General features: G+C 41.2%; 1 protein-coding gene across 2 annotated transcripts; it reads left to right on the top strand.

The window, feature by feature from the left end:
- The first annotated feature begins 2,096 nt into the window (after nucleotides 1–2,096).
- Nucleotides 2,097–21,202, top strand: LOC109970599 (zinc finger protein ZXDC). Of its 2 annotated transcripts, XM_020618275.1 has the most exons (11): nucleotides 2,097–2,875; nucleotides 3,209–4,183; nucleotides 5,400–5,552; nucleotides 9,325–9,403; nucleotides 10,359–10,489; nucleotides 12,602–12,772; nucleotides 16,180–16,955; nucleotides 17,515–17,599; nucleotides 17,720–17,886; nucleotides 18,774–18,875; nucleotides 19,310–21,202. In XM_020618275.1, exons 1-11 carry the CDS (start codon nucleotides 2,197–2,199, stop codon nucleotides 19,394–19,396), a joined length of 3,405 nt encoding a protein of 1,134 aa, XP_020473931.1. In that variant the 5' UTR covers nucleotides 2,097–2,196; the 3' UTR covers nucleotides 19,397–21,202. The 2 variants fall into 2 exon arrangements, with proteins under 2 accessions (XP_020473931.1, XP_020473930.1); XM_020618274.1 differs by having other exon boundaries at nucleotides 2,097–4,183.
- The last annotated feature ends 649 nt before the right edge of the window (nucleotides 21,203–21,851 follow it).

Below are 21,851 nucleotides of genomic sequence, written 5' to 3'. Positions count from 1 at the left end.
CATTTTGCAATGCATACAGTGGTAGTACAAGCAGAACAAAAAAGCATATCATGCATGATCCTTCATACATAAAAATACAAACATACACTCCATTGCATAATAAATACTTTACACTTTAAAACATCTGTTTAAAATAATCTATCAATTAAATATCAGTTAAAACCCCAATGTTCTGTACCCCACAATGTAAGTGATAAGATTAAACCTTCTGTCTATCAACCATTCAGCAGGCTGACAGCCTGAGGAATGAAGCTGTTTAGCAGCCTAGTTTTGCTTCTCACACTTCAATGCCTTCTATCTGATGGTAGTAGTTCAAAAAGTTCATGAAGAGGGTGTGAAGGGTCCTTAACAATGTTCAGTTCCCTTTTTAGCAATGACATAGCAACAAGTCCTGGACAGAGGGTAGAAAGACTCCAATTATCTTCTCCACTCCTCTCACTACCCTCTTCAAATCTTTCTTGTCAGACACCTTACAATAAGCATACCAAACCAAGATACAGTATGTCAGTACACTCTCCACTATACCTCAGTAAAATGTGGTAAGGATACTGGTTGGAAGAGAAACTTGTTTCAACTTCCTCAGGAAATGCAGTCTCTGATGGGCTTGTTTAACAATCCCCATGGTGTGCATGGACCAGGTTGGGTCATTGGTGGTCTGTACCATGCAGCCACTGATACTGAGGGGTGTATAGTCAGGTCTTATCCTGCGAATGTCAGTGACCATTTCTTTTGTCTCGTCCACAGTGAGCACCAGATTATTGTCTCTGCACTGACCCACTAGATGTTTAACCTCCTCCCTGGACATTGATTCGTTGTTATTTTGAATAAGATCAGGTTCCCCTTGCACCTAGATACACAGTCATGTGTTAGCATTGTAAACAGCAATGGTCTGACTATGCAGCCTTGAGGGGATCCAGTACTCAGTGTGATCCAGTTGTAGATGTTTTTCCAACCTGTACAGCCTGCGATCTCCTGGTCAGAAAGTCCTGGATCCAAAGACACAAGATGGAGTTCAGGCCAAAATAATTTGTCAGTTTGGGTTAATAGGCAAACTGAAGTTGATCTAATGATGCAAGGAGGTTGGCAGTGATGTGTGGTTTTACCAGTCCTTCAAAACACTTCACTACAGTTGTTAATGTGAGTGGGCAGTAGTCATTCATGCTCACTATGACTGGCTTTTTTTGCCACTGGTGTGATGATGGAGGCTTTGAAGCATCTGGGAGCAGTGACCTGACTGAGGGAGATGTTAAAGATGTCAGTCAGGACATCTGTCAGTTCATCAGCACAGTCGTTGAGCAATAACCCAGGATATTATCTGGGCCTATAGCTTTCCATGGGTTGACTCTGGTTAGGGTCACAATGTGAAGTTCAATAGAGAAGGACTAATACAGGGTGAGTCATAAATGCACTGTGCAAACCCTGAGGCTACAATCCTCTTTAAATATTGGTTTAATCAATGAGATCTTGTTTAAATGTTTTATAGTATTACACTGCCACTCAGTGGAAATAGAATGAAAACACACTGACTGGGACTAGAAGTGTACATTTCTTACATTATGAAAAGAGTTTGGGCTTCATACTGTAAATACTTTTATTTACAGTATGAAGCCTTTTTTAGCAGAATGATTTTGTTTTACAAATGTATTGATAAATGTTAAACTAATCCCACCAGGATCCACTAGTGCAAATTCCACCCCACAGCTTCATTAAAAAAATACCTTTGCTGCTTTCAGGTTTCCCTCGTAGCTGTTATTTCGATATATGATGGACCTACAATGTGCATCAGTCTTCTAAAAATGTACCATTTTACACAATATTGTGGTTGTAGTTAACTGTGTTATACAGTAATGTATGAAATAATCATTTGAAACAGAGACATGCTCTCGACATGTTTTATGGCTTGCATGCATTTGTTATCCTAAACATGTCAATGTTGGTTATCTAAAAACACTAGCCTGAAAAGCCGAACTTACACAAAAGGTTTACACTTTACAACTGTTTGATATTTAATAAATAGGCAAACATACATTTTTATAGCTAAATCGCCCAAGTTGTTCGCTCCAACGCTGACTACGGGATTTCCATGCTGTACTTTAAAGCACCACTCGGCCTGCTGTAAACTGCGTAGTGGCTCTGTGGATCGTCTCCATCTACTAGGGCGGTTCTTTTCTGTGTCGCTGCTACAGGGATACCAAGATGGAAATCCAGGGGCTTTCTGGTGCCCAAAACATTCACTCTCAACATGGCGCCCTACACCGAAGCACTTCGTCTCCACATCGATCAGCCACAGGGTCGAGGTGTCGTTTTATTTGCACAGAAAATGAAGCGGACAGACAGTTGGATTCGTCTGAATCACGAAGTGACAACAACAACAACACCAGCCCGAAGACATCACCGTTTCGCCTACTGGCGGAAAATGGTAGCGAGACGGCTTGTTTGTCTGTCAGCAAACCACAAGCAACCGATAGATCTAATTTGCCTGGTAACAGACCGAGTGGTGGACTTCATAACGTGAACACTGAGAAGAAAAATGAGCTCAGCGCACTGCTTGGTTGTCAGGAGCCTGTTGGGAACGCCTGGAAGTATGGGGTAGAAAGTAGCGATAGTGTAATGCAAATGGCGCTGCCTCTGTTTGAAGGGGAAGAGGAACCAATGCCGCAGCGGCAGCCAACGTTACTGTCTACAGTTTTACGGCAGCAGCGTGAGGACGGCGCCTTCAAACAGCTTTCATTGCCTGGGAGCTTCGGCGCTGCGAACAGGACAGATAAAGTTAACGAAGAACTGTATGCTTTTAATGCTGTTCAAGACGATGGCAACAGCGAGGCAAGCAAACACCGACCGGATCTATCATCTGAGGACAGCGATAAAATAAAAGGTACAAAGCCAGAGTGCTCTAAAGCAAATCCCTGTGGCTCCATGGAGGTTGGAAACAGCAGTAGTGTTATTCTCTGTGAATGTAATAGCAACTTGAACTGTCTTGATGCCCAGTCCTCGAAAAAGACAGACCATTTCAACTTACATAACGAAAATTGTACCGTGATCAATGCTAAACGGGCGGCATGTCACCACACTGTCGAAGATGTTGTACTGACAAACAAATATGGCGATAAGATTTGTGGGCAGATTTGTACCGAAAACAACGGCGGTAAACTGGTTAGGGAGATGTCGTCGCAGTCCCGTATTGACGACAGCGGTATCTTCATTTCAGGTGACTCTGGCGTTGTGGACGTCATGGACACCTCGGACTTGATTTCAGACTCAACGGGGCTTCAGGACAGTGCACACCCGTCCACGGCCTCCACAAGTCCTCCATCTAGTGAAACCTTTTCCGGAACTATCACGATAAACAACCAAAGCATCATAGTGACCATAGAAAACGGGGTGCTGACTCTCGCTGCTCCACCAGAGGGATATATCCACAAAGAGGATGACATGGTCAGCTTGAAGGAACATCTGGGAATGAAAGACAATGAAGATATTGTTCTTCTCAACTATGACAGTGGTACTAAATCTATAGGGAAGATCAGCACGCTTGCAATGTCCAGTACTAGCCAGCAAGAAGAGCCTAGACTTGGGTTGTCTGTGAGTGAGTCAGAGCTTGCTCTGGTTGATGACTGCTCACTGTCAGAGCTGGGCACCTCTCTGGACTCCTGTCCCATCATCAAGCAGGAGGCAGGGGTGCTGTGTGCTGTAACAGAGGCTGATCTGGTCACTGCATCCCCTAAAGCCACCGTGACCGACTGTGACAGTGAGGACTTCCACTCTGCACCACTAGTCAGGTCAAAGAGAGAGACTGTGGCCTCTTTTGGCTGTCCAGAACCTGGCTGTTCTGCTACATTTGACACACGTCAGAAACTCAAGGTTCATCTCCTGAACCACGCAGAGGATCCACGCCCCTACCAGTGCACGGTGGAGGGCTGCGGCTGGGCTTTTGCCACCTCTTACAAACTAAAGAGACATCTTCAGTCCCATGACAAGCAGCGGCCACACCCGTGCCTGTTTGAAGGCTGTGGGCGGCGGTTCACCACCGTCTACAACCTGAAGGCTCACGTCAGAGTCCATGAGCAGGATAATTCCTTCATCTGCGAGATCTGCAGCGAGACGTTTCGCAGTGCTACACGACTTGCTAATCACCAGAGGGTCCACTTTGAACCACAGAGGCCCCACAAATGTGAATTCCCAGGTAACACAAACAGATTTTTTTTCATTTGCTATTTATTATTTTCTAATTCCACTTTTACTTATACACTCACTCCACCTGCTGTTGCCACATAGTCTGATATTGTACAACCACACAATGGTTTCACAATTTGTAGATATGAAGTGAATTACCTAACAAGATAGCCTGTTTAGCCTGCTAATGTGTTACCTACTCTATTGGTTTAATGCTTTATTCCAAAGCAATGAGTGAGGCACAGTATTTGATTTTAAGGAGCCTTATTGTCTCAAGCACTCAGTGGCTGTTTTTAGGGAAGCTTGTTTGACGTTTACTTAAAAACATTTTCCAGAATGAAATTAAATAAAGCAAATCTTTAAAATTCCTTTGTTTCAGTTAGCTTCATGTCTAGACATTGCAACAATATTTGTAATTTCACGATATCATGATATAAAAGTTTCTGGTTACTGTCATCGGACTGTGACCATATCTACCAGGATATTACATATGGTTATTTTGCTACTCTAACTACAGAATTTGAAACTGACATAGCGAATGTTCCATCTTCACCTTTTAGAGCTGGTATGTGGTAGCATTTCAGTTTTCCCATTTCAATAAATAACACGGGCAGAAAGAAAACTCACAAAACACATATTAACATGCAAATACTGCATGTTACTACGGGAATACTAGCCCCATTTAGAACTGAGACAGTTCTGGATGCATCTCACAGAAACAGTCGGAGCACGGCCGTGCATTACACTGTAACAGAGGTGAGCAAACAAACCTGTCACACATAGGCAAAACCAGCTCCTTAGTAACCACCCTCAAGAATTTTCTCTTGAAAAAGTAGACCACAGTGTTTGAAAAGTACCTCAAGTAATACTGGCTGGCACAGCCATCAGACAGGGTGAGTTAAATCTGCCTAGGAGGTACTAAAACACTGATGATCCACTGTGAGTGTGACTGGTTTTGTTTACAGGATCCAGCTGTAGCAATGATATGTTATCTTATTTCATAAAAAGACTACTACATTATTAAATTTTTTTAAATATATGTTATACAAAAGCCCACTGATTTACTTAGTAAGGGGGATTTTCTTAATTGTTTAGAATATTGCATCAAATATTGTATTGTGGGCTTTTTATCTTGGTAATATCTTTACATCTCCATTTACATCTAAAATCTGTTAAATATTGGTGGCACAGAATGCACTTCTAAGACTACCACTGTCTTCCTGTAGGTTGTGAGAAAACCTTCATCACCTTCAGTGCCCTCTTCTCCCACAATCGAACCCACTTCAGAGAAACAGGCCACTTCACCTGCACTTACCCAGGCTGTGATAAGACGTACGACAAGGCCTGTCGTCTCAAGATCCATATGAGGAGTCACACTGGTAAGCAGACACTAGATTTGAGCCTCAGTAATAATGATAACCACTTTGATTGGCCAGGTATGTTACACACACACACACACACACACACACACACAAGAAATCTGTCTGGTATAGAACCAAGGCAGCCATTTGTGGTGCCAACACACACACACCAGTGGTGGCAGTGTCCCTGTAAGGTGCTGACCCAGCCATTGGGAGTAACTTGGGGTTCAGTGTCTTGCCCAAGGGCACTTTGACATGTGGAATGGGGAGAATGGGAATCAAACTGCCGACCTTCCAGTTAGGGCATGACCGCTCTACCTCCTGAGCCACTGCCGCCCCTTTAACATCATGTTTCTGCCCAAAATTCCACCCAGTGGTTCTACAGGGTGGGCTTTAATTCTCTTTGATTGGATCTAAAGTAGGGTTTCCGCATTTACTATAATAAAACTACAAATCCAAACTCTGCAGCCTGCTCAGAATTTATCAGAGGACACTCAACTAGCACACTGTGGTATGGGAGGTCACGTAGCATGTCTTAAGTGGTTGTTTCTGTTACTTTAATTGACCTGATATGGGGAAGTGCAAATTCAATGAGACCTGGACCAAAAACAGTGTATTCACATGGTTGAATTCATTAAACACAATGAATTTGAGCCATGTGCATGAAAACTTTGAAATTAGGAACTCTGGCTATGAAGGCACCTGAGTCACATGGGAAGTCAGAAAAACACAAAACCATCTCCAGTAAACACCTGCCATGAAAAGATGTTTTACTGGATTAACATCAGGATCAACATCAAGGCCTTAAAAGTGTCTTAAGATGAACTTGGTGAAACTTGCAGCATGTTAAGGCACACGGTCAGTTAACAGTGGCTTACATTCAACTTAGCTCTTTAATTTCACAATAGTCAGCATTCAGGCTACACAGATATTTGAGACCAAATAAGTAATTCCCCAATCATGTGATGCTGTGAATGTGTTCCTCTTTGTTCACTCATTTCAAAGTAGCTGCTAATGCAGCATTTTTCCCAAGACATTAAAATCAATAAGAATATGCCTTTACTGCAAACAGGATACAATATTATTCCAAAATAAATCAACTTGAGCTTAAAATCAGCAACCATATTTCTGCTAATGCTTACATTTACAAACACCTGCTTTTTGTCTGGACACAAGATGTCGCACACTATCATCATGCAGCTCTTCAGAAACTCTCCCTCGGTAAATGTCCGGCCTGATTTTCTCCTCTGCCCCAATAAAACTTGCTTTCACAGCAGCTTCACTGTGTGATTTCACTTTGGTGAAAACGTCTGCTGTGATGTCAGATTCCTCTTCAACTCCTCTACCTTCTGTAGCTTCTGCTCTGCATTTACGTTTTTCAGCTTGTCCTGATGTTTTGTCTCGTAGTGCCGTCTTAGGTTATATTCCTTAATTATAGCCGCATTAGCTCCACAAATAAGACACACAGGTTTACCGGTAATGTCAGTAAACATATACTCAGCCTCCCACCGGTTTTGAAAGGCTCTGTTTTCAGAATCAACTTTTCTCTTGGCCATTGTTAGGGGCTAGCTTTGACTTGAAATTAGGGTTGTATACATCAACAACCGCTTGATTGATCTGAGTAATTGACGTGGGAATGATCGCAGGTAGCCTATCGTTCGGTAAGGCAGCTGTTGCGCTGCATTATGGGATTTGAAGGTTGTGTGTTATCGGTGCTTCATATCGCCGGGCCATTAAAATTATCTTGCAGGCCGGATGTGGCCCGCGGGCCTTGAGTTTGACACATGTGCTTTACTGACTTGACTGAAAAGTGCTGCGTAGGTTTAAAGTGGGCCAGCTTTGTGCCAAGAGTTAGCACTAGTGAGCAGATAAAGCCTTGTGAAGGACTGGGGCTCACTTTCTATTTGTCCAAAAAAAAAAAAAAGACTCAAAGCTGTTGGTGGTTTGTAAAACGGAAAACTGCACTTCAGAACTGGGGCCAAAGCACCACCAACACCTCATAGGCTTTTGAAAGGCGTAGCCCTGTGTTTGTGCAAAAGGGTTGCAGCAGTACATCGGTTTCACAGTGCATCATGCATATGAAAACTGATGGTTATCATACCATACACATTTGTTTATAACTGGTATTGAACAGGGGAAAAAAACCACAATGTGTGCACACCTTTCTTCCCCGACTGCCTGTCAGACTCTGCAATGGGTGCCACATGCAGCAGACAAATGGCAGAGAGAAGGAAGCTGATAGAGCATCACCAAACCATCCCTCCATGCAGATCAAAGTATGTGACGCGTTTATAATTTGAATCCCAATAAGTAAAATGTGAGCGTATAAACATCGGTCACAAATGTTCTATAAAAATCATTTTCCACATTATTTATTTGTTTGCTAATCTCTGACTTACAGCAGGACTCACCCTGATCCTGATCTGACCCCAGAAACACACACACAGACTTCCCTAGCTCACATGTGAGTGAGTGAAGGTACAGACAGAATCAGTCTGGCTGCTCTGTCGTGCACCTACAGTAAATTAGCAACTACTCTGATAATCGTTTAGTGCATTGTGATGGCATGTCTCACTGTTGTTTTACCAACCAATCAGTTGAATAAAAGAGAAAATCAGCTGATTAATCCCTAAGGAGAAAAATCAGCAGTTGCACTTGGATACAAACTAGTCCAGCAGAGCTCCACCTCGACCAACTGCAAGTCAAGTCCTGCTTTTACATCAGTGCACGAGTAACAGGCTGTTGATGTAATGATATAACAGTATAGGATAGATAGTATAACACTTTTCTTCACTGAGTAGCCTACTCCTACTTACAGTGCTTTATGTACATTTTTGTGATAATACTTGATTTTGCTTAACATTTTCAATGCAGGACTTCTACTTGTAACAGAGTAGGCTACTGTTACAGTGTGATAGTTGTACTTTTACTTAAGTAAAGGATGCAGATACTTCCTCTCCTACTGGTGCTATCATGCTTTAGTTATTCAACATTCTAGTTATATGCTGTTTTTTAAATCATGTTTCTAATTGTTTATTCTTTAGGGTCAGTCACTGCAATCCAGCTCAGTCAACTGACAGTCACTTGCAATAAAAACACACATTTTCTCCATTCTTTTGGGGGTCAAGGTAGCTGATAATAATAATAGTAATTGTGTAATACCATATACTGTGAAACCGTGATATTTTCTGAGACGGTTATCATACTGTGAAAATCTCATACAGTTACAACTCTAGTGTCCAAGTAAGGTCCAAGAAGCCTCTGTGATATTAACAGCTCTTTAGTATTTTGTTCAGAAGTACTCCATTATAAATAGATGTTGATGTGCACCAGTTTAACTATGATGACCAAAAAGCCTAAATATAAATACTTTACTCCAAAATATTAGTGTACTTTATTAGTCCTAATGTAATCTAACTGATTATTATGAGGTACCAGTTGGAAATGTTCTCATACTTGCCTTTCTAGTGTACGTCACCATGTTTTTAAATGATCTCTCTTCTTCTTACATTAATATCTTTAGTTTACACATTTAAAAACACTCTAAATCAGTCAGGCACCATAGAAAAACCAGTGACATTTGAAGCATCAAATGCCATTTGCCACATGATTTTGTTCATATGATACAAACTCAGACACAATGTATGAAAACTTGTGCTTCACTGGAGTGAAACAAGTTTCAATATTATCTGCCAATCTCTGGTTATTACACTGCCAACCAGTCTGTCTTGGTGATATAAGCTTCAAATCCTTTGCACCAGTAAAGACCCTTCTACTTTCCTGTGTCCAGGTGAGAGGCCATTTGTTTGTGACTCAGAGGGCTGTGGCTGGTCTTTTACCAGCATGTCAAAGTTACTCCGACACAAAAGGTAAGTCAGTTGTCCGTAATAAGGAGTAGAGCTACTTTGACTTCCTTTCATTACTGAGGGCTTCAGGTTTTGTGGTCCACACTACAAACTAGTCTCTGTCACAGTCTCAGTTATAGTGTTGTTCTTGTTATGTAGATTTGTATACAAAGTTGAATATAAAGTTTTCTTCGTTATTAAAGCGATCCAGTAATAGTTGCGTTAATGTTTTTATATCAATGAGTACACTACAGACAGGAGTGGTAAGCAGCATCAGGAAGGGCATCCAGCATAAAACCTGTGCCAAATCACACGTGGATTGTTGGGATCCGCTGTGACGTCCCCCAAAAAACGGGAGCAGCTGAAAGACAAACAACAAATCATTTTTACTGTCTAGGATGACCTGCTTGCTGAAAAAATTCACAGTGCAGTGTATGTATTGCTAGTCTGTTGGTGTATATGCTGCTTCTCACCATTTAATATTAAAAACAGTCTTTCTAGGATTGTCTGCACTATTTACATCAGGAAAGTGTCAAGAGACTTCACTGAAGAGAGGACATTTTTGAGGAATAAATGAAAGTTGAGGGACTGAACATCTGCATGTGTGCGATTGGGGCAGTGCAACAGCTGTCAGTAATCAATGGGACATAAAGCCCCTATAAAGTATTACCAGAGATTAACGCATATGATTTAAAAGTGATTTCCACACAGAGGAACTTGTTAGTCAGGGATATGATTCCTGTTTGCCATCACAGCTTTACTTCATTGAAAATGTCTTGGAAATGTTATTTCTTGAAAAGAGTGGGAACCCTGTTGTCGGTTTTGCTTCCCATTACCAAATGTAGTTTCAGTTTTTGATATAGTTGAATCAGAATGCAAGTTTTTTTTTCTGTTGTGTTTGTGTTATCCAACCCATTGTAGCTACAATGATGTGAGAGAATGTCTTGCTGACCACAGACCCCTTCTCTCTGTTTATCAGGAAACACGATGATGACCGTCGCTTTGTTTGCAGAGAGGAGGGTTGTGGAAAGTCCTTCACCCGTGCAGAGCATCTTAAGGGTCACAGCATCACCCATCTGGGCACCAAGCCCTTCCAGTGCCATGCAGAAGGTAGATAGAAATAGTAGAAACAAAATATAAGTAGGATGTTTTCTGGGAGAAAGTCAATAGTTATACTGTTGATGCAATTTTAAAATCAAGATGTTTGATCAATTGTAAAAAAAAAAAAAAATACAGGTATGTATTTATTTATTTATTCACTCAGGGCTCGAAATTAACTCTATCCCGTAGTCCCAGGGACAATAAAAATAGCACCCAGGACACAAAGATTCAGCCTTTGGGACCATTTTGGGGAAATAAAGAAATTACAGCGCAAGCATTTTGCAGTGTGGAAGGAGACGCTGAGCGGCCTAATGCACTGTGCACGGATGAAGTAGCAAGGGTGAATTGTTTTAATCAATCATGAATTTCATAGTTCTCTTGGACATAAAAAAATTATTATAATATAAATGGGTTGCAAAATACACTTGGGCGGCCGTTAAGATACCTGGGCAGCCCGCCCAAGTAAATTCAGTATGTGGGAAACCCTGATGATATGACAGATTTCTTGTAAACAAATTTGGTTTTATATATTCTTAAGTACACCTTGACCTTTTGACTGACTTTGGTGCTGGTCTAAAAAATACGTCTTTTGTGTTGTCAGTTTTGTAAAATCTGTCTTTTATAAACTGGACAGCTAAAACAGTGTTGAACTTTGGCTTGAACACTGGTTTGAATAGACCCGTCTTTTACTACTACTCAGAGCAGAATCTCTTGCAGTCTCACAAAGTTCTTATCCAAAAGGCGTTAAGGCTAGAGACGCAATAGTAAGATAAAAATAAAAAAAATCATTCCTTTTACAGCCCAGAGTTGTGTGTAGTTGCAGTAGTTAACTATAAAAAATTGCAACAATGTAGTTTAAGTACTTCACGACACAACTATGAATGTAGTTTAACTACCAGCAAGTTACTGCAGAATGTTGTTAAACATGTAGTTCACTCTTTTCCAGCACTGCTTGTTCCTGTAGCTTAGCTGCCATCTCAGTGAGTAAAATGTAGGCATGGGACAATATGTTGAAATTCAATATATTGTGATACAAAAACATAAATGTATATTGTTTTGTCTAGCAATATATACATCATGTAGTCTTCATACACTAGCGACTTCTTTGTACTTAAAAAAAAAAAGGACAAGTATTTAAGAGTACAGAGTGTACACGTATTCTGCAGCTAGTCATACATTCTTGTCACTGAATTTTTAATTGTATTTTTTAAGTTTTTTTTTATTGAAACCAATGAAGAAAAAGTCATATCTCCACATCCCTAGTAAAAAGACTATAAGATTAATGGATCAAAACATCCGTTAAACAGTCAAACTTGCAAAAAATCAATAATTTCAGCTCTGCCCCTGGTCTTCCATCCACTGGTATGTGTTAGCTGTAGCGAGGTGGTTGGCTAATTGCTATAACATGCAAAAGCCAAAGCTAACCGTCCAACCTAATTTGCCATGTATTTTAAAAGTTCTGGTGGACTTTGTGTCTGAGAGCAGCCCCCACCCTCCTCCCTGTCCCACCAGTACTTGCCAGCTATGGAGCCAACATCTGCAGTCAGAACGAGGCTGAATGAGAGAGAGTGACTGATTTGTAAACATGGGTACAAAAACAGGTTACAGTTGAAAGTGGGTCGTGTTTCTTTTAAGGCAGGCAAAGCACAATGCAACCATTTAATTGATCTGCCTTAGAACCGAGGCTGATAAATTAAGATATAATTGTGAGTAAAATGTAATTAAGAAATCTGCTGGATGCCAATTTAAAATGATGTTTAGATTTATAGCTGTCATGGTGTTTAAACTAAAGTAAAATGAACTGTCTACTGTGTATGGCAAGTGTGCATTTTCATCACTGTATGTCAGTCAGATGGTTTGCATGTACTGTATTTTTTCACTGATGTTTTTACTGACTAAACATATTACAAAAAACAGTAATAACTAAAATAAGCAGACTTTAAGTAAAGACAACTAATTAAATAGCTAAAAGCTTTTATTCAGACATAACTAGAATAGAATAACTAGCAGAACTTTCATTGTGAGCTAAGGACTTTATGTGAGAGAGTACACTTTGTTTGGGACTGTGGTTGTTAGAGTTTGGGATAGTTAAACATTTGTATCCTGTGTATTTTTCTTCAGGCTGTAATGCCAAGTTCTCAGCACGCAGCAGCCTGTACATCCACTCCAAGAAGCATAAGCAGGACGCCAGCACCCTGAGGACCCGCTGTCCTGTGGCCAACTGCTCCAAGCACTTCTCCTCCCGCAGCAGCCTTAGGAGCCACATGCTCAAACACCACCACCTTAGTCCCGGTTAGTAACATCATTGATGGCTCCTGACCTCAGCAGTCATATATTTATTGGAATTTTTTTCAATATGGTATAACCTTCCTCTTTAACCAAAGTTGAACAGCTCATAGATGGCTTACTTTTTTACAGTGGTGTGAAAAAGTGTTTGCCCCCTTACTGATTTCTTATCTTTTTGCATGTTTGTCACACTGTAATGTTTCAGATCATCAAACAAATTTAAATATTAGTCAAAGATAACACAAGTAAACACATCATGCAGTTTTTAAATGAAGGTTTTTATTATTAAGGGAAAACAAAATCCAAAACTACAAAACCCTGTGTGAATAAGTGTTTGCCCCCTAAACCTAATAACTGGTTGGGCCACCCTTAGCAGCAACAACTGCAATCAAGCGTTTTCGATAACTTGCCATGAGTCTGCCACAGCGCTGTGGAGGAATTTTGGCCCACTCATCTTGGCAGAATTGTTGTAAGTCAGCCACATTGGAAGGTTTTCGGGCATGAACTGCCTTTTTAAGGTCATGCCACAGCATCTCAATTGGATTCAGGTCAGGACTTTGACTAGGCCACTCCAAAGTCTTCATGTTGTTTTTCTTCAGCCATTCAGAAGTGGACTTGCTGGTGTGCTTTGGATCATTGTCCTGCTGCAGAACCCAAGTTCGCTTCAGCTTGAGGTCACAAACGGATGGCCGGACATTCTCCTTCAGGATATTTTGGTACACAGCAGAATTCATGGTTCCACTTATCACAGCATGTCTTCCAGGCCCTGAAGCAGCAAAACAGCCCCAGACCATCACACTACCACCACCATATTTTACTGTTGGTATGATGTTCTTTTTCTGAAATGCGCTGTTACTTTTACGCCACACATAATGGGACACACACCTTCCAAAAAGTTCAACTTTTGTCTCGTCTGTCCACAGAGTATTATTCCAAAAGTCTTGGAGATCATCAAGATGTTTTCTGGCAAAACTGAGACGGCCCTTTATGTTCTTTTGGCTCAGCAGTGGTTTTCATCTTGGAACTCTGCCATGCAAACCATTTTTGCCCAGTCTCTTTCTTATGGTGGAGTCATGAACACTCACCTTAACTGAGGCAAGTGAGGCCTGCAGTTCTTTGGATGTTGTTGTGGGGTCTTTTGTGACCTCTTGGATGAGTTGTCGCTGCGCTCTTGGGGTAATTTTGGTCGGCCGGCCACTCCTGGGAAGGTTCTCCACTGTTCCATGTTTTCGCCATTTGTGGATAATGGCTCTCACTGTGGTTCGCTGCAGTCCCAAAGCTTTAGAAATGGCTTTATAACCTTTTCCAAACTGATAGAGCTCAATTATTCTCTTTCTCATTTGGTTTTGAATTTCTTTGGATCTCGGCATGATGTCTAGCTTTTGAGGATCTTTTGGTCTACTTCACTTTGTCAGGCAGGTCCTATTTAAGTGATTTCTTGATTGCGAACAGGTGTGGCAGTAATCAGGCCTGGGTGTGGCTAGAGAAATTGAACTCAGGTGCGATAAACCAGTGTTTTGACAGGGGGGCAAACACTTGTTCACACAGGGCTATATAGTTTTGGATTTTGTTTTCCCTTAATAATAAAAACCTTCATTTAAAAACTGCATGATGTGTTGACTTGTGTTATCGTTGACTAATATATAAATTTGTTTGATGATCTGAAACATTACAGTGTGACAAACATGCAAAAAGATAAGAAATCAGTAAGGGGGCAAACACTTTTTCACACCAGTGTAACTGTTCAACTTAATGTTATGCTAAATGGAAGCCTTCCTAAGCAGGCAAAAAGAAAACACCTAAACAAAATTTAGGAAGTAACTGATGTTTGGCTATTATGACATGTCAATTAATTTGTGTGAGAAATTTGACAGTACCACCATCTTTGCATGCCATCTCAGCCACAATACATGGCAGAAGAATACACATGCATATTTAGAAAGAGGGATTTCCTGCTATAATCTTAAAATAACTTTTATGTAGTAGGAACCCAATGGGGGGGACACTGAGAAAAAGACCAGCTAGAATCTAGTAGAATAAGCAGGCATATGGAAAATGGAGAGACAGGGTTTTTTCATATGGTACAGTGCAGCTGTCAGGATTGGCAAAAGGTAAAGGCATCACAAACAGGTTGCTTTAAATAAAAGAGCTGAGTCACGTGTGCTGATGAACAGCGATTTCCATAATATCATGTTTCCTTAATAGTGGCAGGGGAAAGAAATATGTGTTTTTGTCACCAATTGTGAACAGTCTGTTCAAGAGCTACAAGCCTGGAGCCTATAAAACACTTTTGCTGAACTTAATAATTGATTTCACTACATGTTGCAAAGGAAATGCTTACTATCCTATAGGGCTGCAACAACTACTAGATAAAATCAGTAAAAGAAATAGTTGGGAATGAATTTAATTATCGATTAGCTGGGTAGCTGTGTGAGACAGCCAAGAGTAGACACAGCTGGGTCAGCGACTGTGTGAGTGCTGCTGTTACACACTCCAGTTTGGTAGGTGGTGGTATTGCACCTGCAAATTGGTTTGCCAGCCGCCTTTCGAGAAGAAGAGAACATCAGTGAGGCGTTTCAAAACATTTGAAAAATGGCAGAAGTTACAGCAGAGAATAGTGAAACAGCAAGTCGTTTAAAGTTTGTGAGCATGTTATTTTAAAAACTGTTGCCAAACACATCTGTAGAGCTGGGGGGAATGACGCTAATTCATTAGCTCATAAAGAAAAGACAAGTTTGAGTTAATGTTACAGATGAAGGGGAGCTTAATGTTAATTCATTAATTTTAGCTAATGTAAGTAATTATGAAACAAATTATGATGTACCTGATTTTAAGTAGTGTGGTTACATATATTATGACGCTAATTGTATATTTAGGAACATAATGGTGAGTTGTGTCGGCTGCTGATAATGGGTACAAAATGCATTTTCATTTGTGTAAACATGAATGACGCAAACAGCCAAGCATTATATTAATCACAATAAGCAAAACAATCTTATAGGTGTGTACAGGAGCATTGATGACACATATGCAAGTTAAGAATAGGCTTAAATGTGTTGAGGATTGTTTAGGCATACTCAGATTTACTTTAGCCATCAGCAGTAGCTTGTACTGGCCCTTTACATTAACATGGTATGTTTTATGATCATATACAGGATAAATCATTTTAAATTATAAATGTATGTTAACACTGTAAGGACCTGTAGTGCACATATAAACACTCTATTCTGGAACAGATACTTTTGCATAGAAACATTGCATAACATTGTTTCACAGAATGCATTTGTTATTGTAAGGTGGAAAATAGATTTCGGCATATTTTTGTATATCTGATTAATCACTTGTTAAAATAATTGTTAGATGCAGCCCTACTATCCTATCACTTCCACACTCTTCTCTCTCCCCAATCCCAGATGTTTTAAGTCAGATGGAGACCACGCCCACCCTGACTCCCAGCAGCGAGCTCATCAGCTCCACTCCAACAACGATCGCCGGGCCTGGTATTGCTGGAGGTGACCAGCTGACCAACTTGGACCTTAGCTCTCTTTTTTCTGCTGTGCCTGGAGGCTCTCCACAAGCTGCTGGTGTCGGGGTGGGAATCCCTCTTGGTGGTAGCAGCTCTGCTGGCACATTCACTATGGACCTCTCCCTCATCGCCTCAGGCATCCTCACCATTGACCCCTCCTCAGTTGGTACCACACTTGGTACTAGCACTAGTGCCACACTGGCCAAGGCTGTGGACCCTCTTATCCTAGCAGTCAGTGCAGACATGGCCCCCCACCATGGTCTGGAAGGAACGGTGGGTGACGTCCTGCCCCCACAGGGCACTCTCAACCTGGATGATGTGCAGACAGTTACTCCGGAGGCCCTGGGAACACTAACGGCTCACACCATGCAGGGTACTGGTGCCTCCATAGACCCCACTCTACAGCACCCTTTGAGCTCCTCCAGCGCACTGAGCATGGAGCCCACAACTACACTGGCTGTGGCTCCTGTGGCCGAGCTGCTAGCTTCACCCTCTAAGGTGGTGGACGTTGGTGGAGCGGGGCCTCTGCTGGGTTGTGTGGAGGTGCTGGGGAATCAAGAAAGAGGAAAAGTCCTCACCCAGTTTGTTTTTCCCAGTCACAGCAGCAGCTTCAGCCCTCAGAAAGACTCAGAACTCAATGCTGTGTCACCAAGCAGCTTCCTTGTGAGTAGCCACATAGTCTTGTAACTCAGTTTAATATCCACCCATCAACTATGGGCTGCTTATCTGGAGTTGGATTGTGGTGGCAGGTTCAGTAGGGTGGTTCAGACGCCCCTCTTCCCAGGGATTTTTCCAGCACTTCCTGGGGAGCCCAAGGTGTTCTCAGGGTAGATTAGATATATAAATTCTCCAGTGTATTCTGGGTATACAGATCGTGCAGGCACGGGTCTGCTCTCTGTTCCATTTAATTTTGCTATGTAACAAGTGGCACACCTGCACAATCAAGTGCAACGCAGCATGAAGTAATTTATCCAATTACTATAGCTGTATATTAGGCTATATCATTCTACTGTTTGTTGACATAGTGTGGATTCACATTATCTATCATTTTTGAAATTATCATGTGAAGTCCACAAACACGAGCAGTCCTAAAGTGGCACGATCACCACAATTCACTAAAATGACACATGGTGGACATTTTTAAAATGGATCAGATTATAAGATCATCAGATCAGTCACCCCTGATGCCGCAGCCCTAATGCAAACCCATTTTGTATTTCAGGAGAGTGGAGGGTCAGCCAGGACAGACTACAGAGCCATCCAGCTGGCCAAGAAAAAGAAGCAGAGAGGTCCATCAGCCTCCTCCGGTAACACACACTAACTAGTTAATGCCTTTTATGTAATGTGCTGCATTCAGCCTAGACGGAGACTACAGGCTAAAGTGTCTTTACAACAGTGAGTGATGCTGATGTGTTTGCTCAATTCAGGGAGTTCAGGATTGAGTCAGAGAAAAAGTAAAACGGCAAAAGCAGCCATTGCTTCTGCACCACTGGCTCCGTCTGTTGCTCAGTATGGTGAAGCAGCTCCAACAGCCAGTGGGGGTCTGACTCTGCGTGACTCCGTCGCCCAGTATGTCCAGATTCAGCTGCTGCAGGTGAGCTGCCCAGCCACCCAACAACTAGTCTGTATGTAGATCTGATGTAGCCACCTGACCTGACAATTCTTTGGCTTGTTGTCAGGGACCAAACACTAAGGTGAAGGACACAGCATTTAAAGTTCAAAAACATGGGCTTTTTATTTACCCCAAAATAAGGGAAAAAATACAAACATCAATATCAAACAAATTGGGCCCTAAAAGACATCAACAAAAGATAAGGATACTAAAAATACAGCAAAATGAAAGGCACAGTAGCTCAAAGAAAAACCAACTCACCTGGCAAATGACACACATGCTCAACATATGTACTGGCTGGTCAAACCAGTACCACACACAGGGAATGGTCAAAGACACTAATCCACCAATAAACACTGAACACACAGTCCAATAACAACTAAATATTTCTTCTTAGATGTAAAAAAACAACAACAAAAAAAACAAACTTGACAAAGTTTTAACATAAACTACAAACAAATGATATATTTCTCACAAACTCCCCCATTTCCTGTATTGGACACTTGGTGCAGTCCAGGCATAGTTCCATGGACCAGGAACATGGTAACTCCAAAAGAAAATTTATTACACATTAACAAATGTGCATGCCTCATTGATTGTGTGTGTCTAAACCTAATGTCAAATCAAATGCCTAAAATCTACCTACATCTTAAATCTACACACATGAACAAAGAAAGCTAAATGAAAGCAAAAGAACATGACCTAATTAATTTCACTGCTGGTGGCGGCTTAGGCCCTCCTATGGCGAAGGCCAGGGCTGAGGCTTTCACACTTGTGTTGAGAGAAGCATGTTCTATATAAGATGATACCAGCTGCATTGCATAACCACTGTTGTCGAAAGACGTGCTGATCAGTGTGTGTTCATGCAGGATGACCCAGCCAGTGATGGTGATTTGGCCTTCCAGCTGAGCTCGCAGCCCTCCAGCTCCCATTCTCAGCTCACTGTCGACCTGCCTGTCAACATTTTACAGGTGAGACAATTTTCATCTACAATTGTCTGAAGCCTGTTTTATGAACACTCATGAGAAGCAAAGTCATACAAATCTGCTTAGAGATTCAATGAAAATATTTCATAACAAATCAAGCATTACCCCCCAAGAAAGTCATGACAGTTAAAAATGTGATAGCTAAACCACTTTTTCGTTAGTTTTTTTATATCATGATTTAGATAGGTAGAAGCAAAAATTAACACAATGTGTGAATGTAGATTTTAAAAAAGAGCAGAAAAACATAAACAAATACTCGGATCCCATTGTCAAGCCAAGACTGACCCGGCAGCTTCCATGTGAAACACACAGAGACATTTCCACATGGTGTGATTTGGTGGGGAAATGATGACTCCGGCCATATTCCTTTCAGTTGGTTTGATGCAAGAGAACTGAGCTCTGTGATTGTGTTTTTACAGGAACCTTCAGTGATGGCCGAGGACGACAATGGCTCTGACAACTCCCAGTTCACAGGAAGCACAATCAACCTTCAGGACCTGGAGTGACCAGCACAGAGCCTGATGTGAGGATTGACAGTCCACAGTTTACATCAGCACAACACACACATCTTGAGATGTGCCACTCCATCCAATGGTTGTCCAGACTTCGAAAGCCTTTTTAGGGGTGGTTGAATGTGTGTGCGAACAGTTCTATGGATGATGTACCTTAGGAAGAGGGGATGAGGATTCTGTGTGTTTTATCTGAAGTCCAGTTTGTACCAAAATCAAAGCTGAGAGCACTCACACACATAAGAGGCTCCTTGTTCCTCTGTGTGCTGCATGTGTTCACACTAATGGTGTCTACTCCATTGTGCCACATTGCTGCTCATGCACCCACAGTGCATCATCTTCGCTCCAGTTGCCTTACAGACACCTCTTGCTGTGTGCACCTCCTCCAGTCAGTTCTCTGCTCTATTTGTTGCCAGTTTAATTTCTTACATTGTTAGATTTATTTTTCTATGGCAGCATTTCATGTTGAAAACATGCGTGATCATGTTTAACAATTTCATCTGCTTATTTATTGTTTAGCTGTGGGTTTACAGAATGGCAGAGCCAAATGAATTAAAGAATCAAAGCACAATCAACAGTTTGTTGAGAGGCCTTCCTTTTACGTTTTTAATTGTATGAAACATGCAGGGTTTTCAAGGATCACAAGATTCATGAAGGGAATAACAATATAATATAATGGAAAGGAGTGTGGAGAAAAACAATTTGGTCATACTCTAACAACTGTTAGAATTTACAAAGAGGGTATACAGTATTTCAGTTCAGTGAAGCATGTGCAGTTACTGTGTCATTGCATTATCAGGACTGAAGGTGATATCAGTACGAAAGGTGAGATGTTTTATCAGTAAAATGTATTGGTGTCAAAAGTAAAAAATTGCCCCTGTAACCCACAGATCATTATGCAATCTGTGACAGCATTACATCAGTACTGATGCAGCAGTGTATAAGCAACAGTTTACAGTTGAAGTCAGAAGTTTATATACATTTAGATTGAAGTCAAACCTTTTTTTAACCTCTCCGCAGATGTCATGTTAAACTCATTTTGGTAAGTCGGTTGGGATGTAATTTATGCATGACAGGTAATTTTTCCAGCAGTTGTTTACAGATGGATCATTTCACATATATTTCACTATATCACAGTTCCAGTAGGACAGATGTTTACATACATTCAGTTCATAGAAAATTCCAGAAAATAATGTTAAGGCCTTAGAAGTTTTTGATAGGCTAATTGACATGTGCATGTGTGGATGTATTTTAAGGCGTATCTTCAAACTGATACCTCTTTGTTTGACATCATGGGAAAATCGAAGGAAATCATCCAAGACCTCAGGAAAAAAATGTGGACCTCCACCGGTCTGGTTCCTCCTTGGGAGCAATTTCCAAACACCTGAAGGTACTACGTATAAATACCATGGGACAACGCAGCCATCATACCACTCAGGAAGGAGACGTGTCCTGTCTCCTAGAGATGAACGTACTTTGGTCTGAACAGTACAAATCAATCCCAGAACAACAGCAAAGGACCTTGTGAAGACACTGGAGGAAACGGGTACCAAAGTATATATCCACAATAAAACCAGTCTTGTATGGACGTAACCTGAAAGGCTGCTCGGCAAGGAACAAGCCACTGCTTCAAGACTGCCATAAAAAGGCAGACTACTTTTTTGTAGCTGCACATGGGGACAAAGATCTGACTTCTGGAGAAATGTCCTCTGGTTTGATGAAACAAAAATTGAACCGTTTGGCCATAATGGCCATCGTTATATCTGGAGGAAAAAGGGGGAGGCTCATGAGATGAAGAACACCATCCCACCTGTGAAATATGGGGGTGGCAGCATCATGTTGTGGAGGTGCTTTGCTGCAGGAGGGACTGGGGCACTTCACAAAATAGGTGGCATTATGAGGAAGGAAGATTACAGTGCATCCAGAAAGTATTCACAGCGCTTAACCTTTTCCACATTTTGTTATGTTACAGCCTTAATCAAACATGGATTAAATTCATTATTGTCCTTAAAATTCTACAAACAATACCCCATAATGACAAGGTGAAAAAAGTTTGAAGTCTTTGCAAATTTATTGAAAATAAAAAATGAAAAAAATCACATACAGGTGCATCTCAATAAATTAGAATATCATGGAAAAGTCAATTTATTTCAGTAATTCAACTCAAATAGTGAAACTCGTATATTATATAAATTCAGTACACACAGACTGAAGTAGTTTAAGCCATTGGGTCTTTTAATTGTGATGATTTTGGCCCACATTTAACAAAAACCCACCAAATCACTATCTCAATAAATTAGAATATGGTGACCTACCACTCAGCTCAAAACACCTGCAAAGGTGTCCTGAGCCTTCAAAATGGTCACTCAGTTTGGTTCACTAGGCTACACAATCATGGGGAAGACTGCTGATCTGACAGTTGTCCAGAAGACAATCACAAGGAGGGTAGGCC

Source organism: Monopterus albus, unplaced genomic scaffold (assembly GCF_001952655.1).
Source record: "Monopterus albus unplaced genomic scaffold, M_albus_1.0 scaffold203.1, whole genome shotgun sequence".
Lineage (NCBI taxonomy): Eukaryota > Metazoa > Chordata > Actinopteri > Synbranchiformes > Synbranchidae > Monopterus > Monopterus albus.
This window is presented reverse-complemented; position numbering and strand designations above follow the sequence as displayed.

Excerpts from the sequence above, each read along its gene's own strand:
- LOC109970599 (XM_020618274.1), top strand. The coding sequence starts at position 2,197 with ATGGAAATCCAGGGGCTTTCTGGTGCCCAAAACATTCACTCTCAACAT. Across the intron at positions 5,553-9,324 it reads CCATATGAGGAGTCACACTG|GTGAGAGGCCATTTGTTTGT; the intron begins GTAAGCAGACAC and ends TCCTGTGTCCAG. Across the intron at positions 17,600-17,719 it reads AGGTCCATCAGCCTCCTCCG|GGAGTTCAGGATTGAGTCAG; the intron begins GTAACACACACT and ends TGCTCAATTCAG.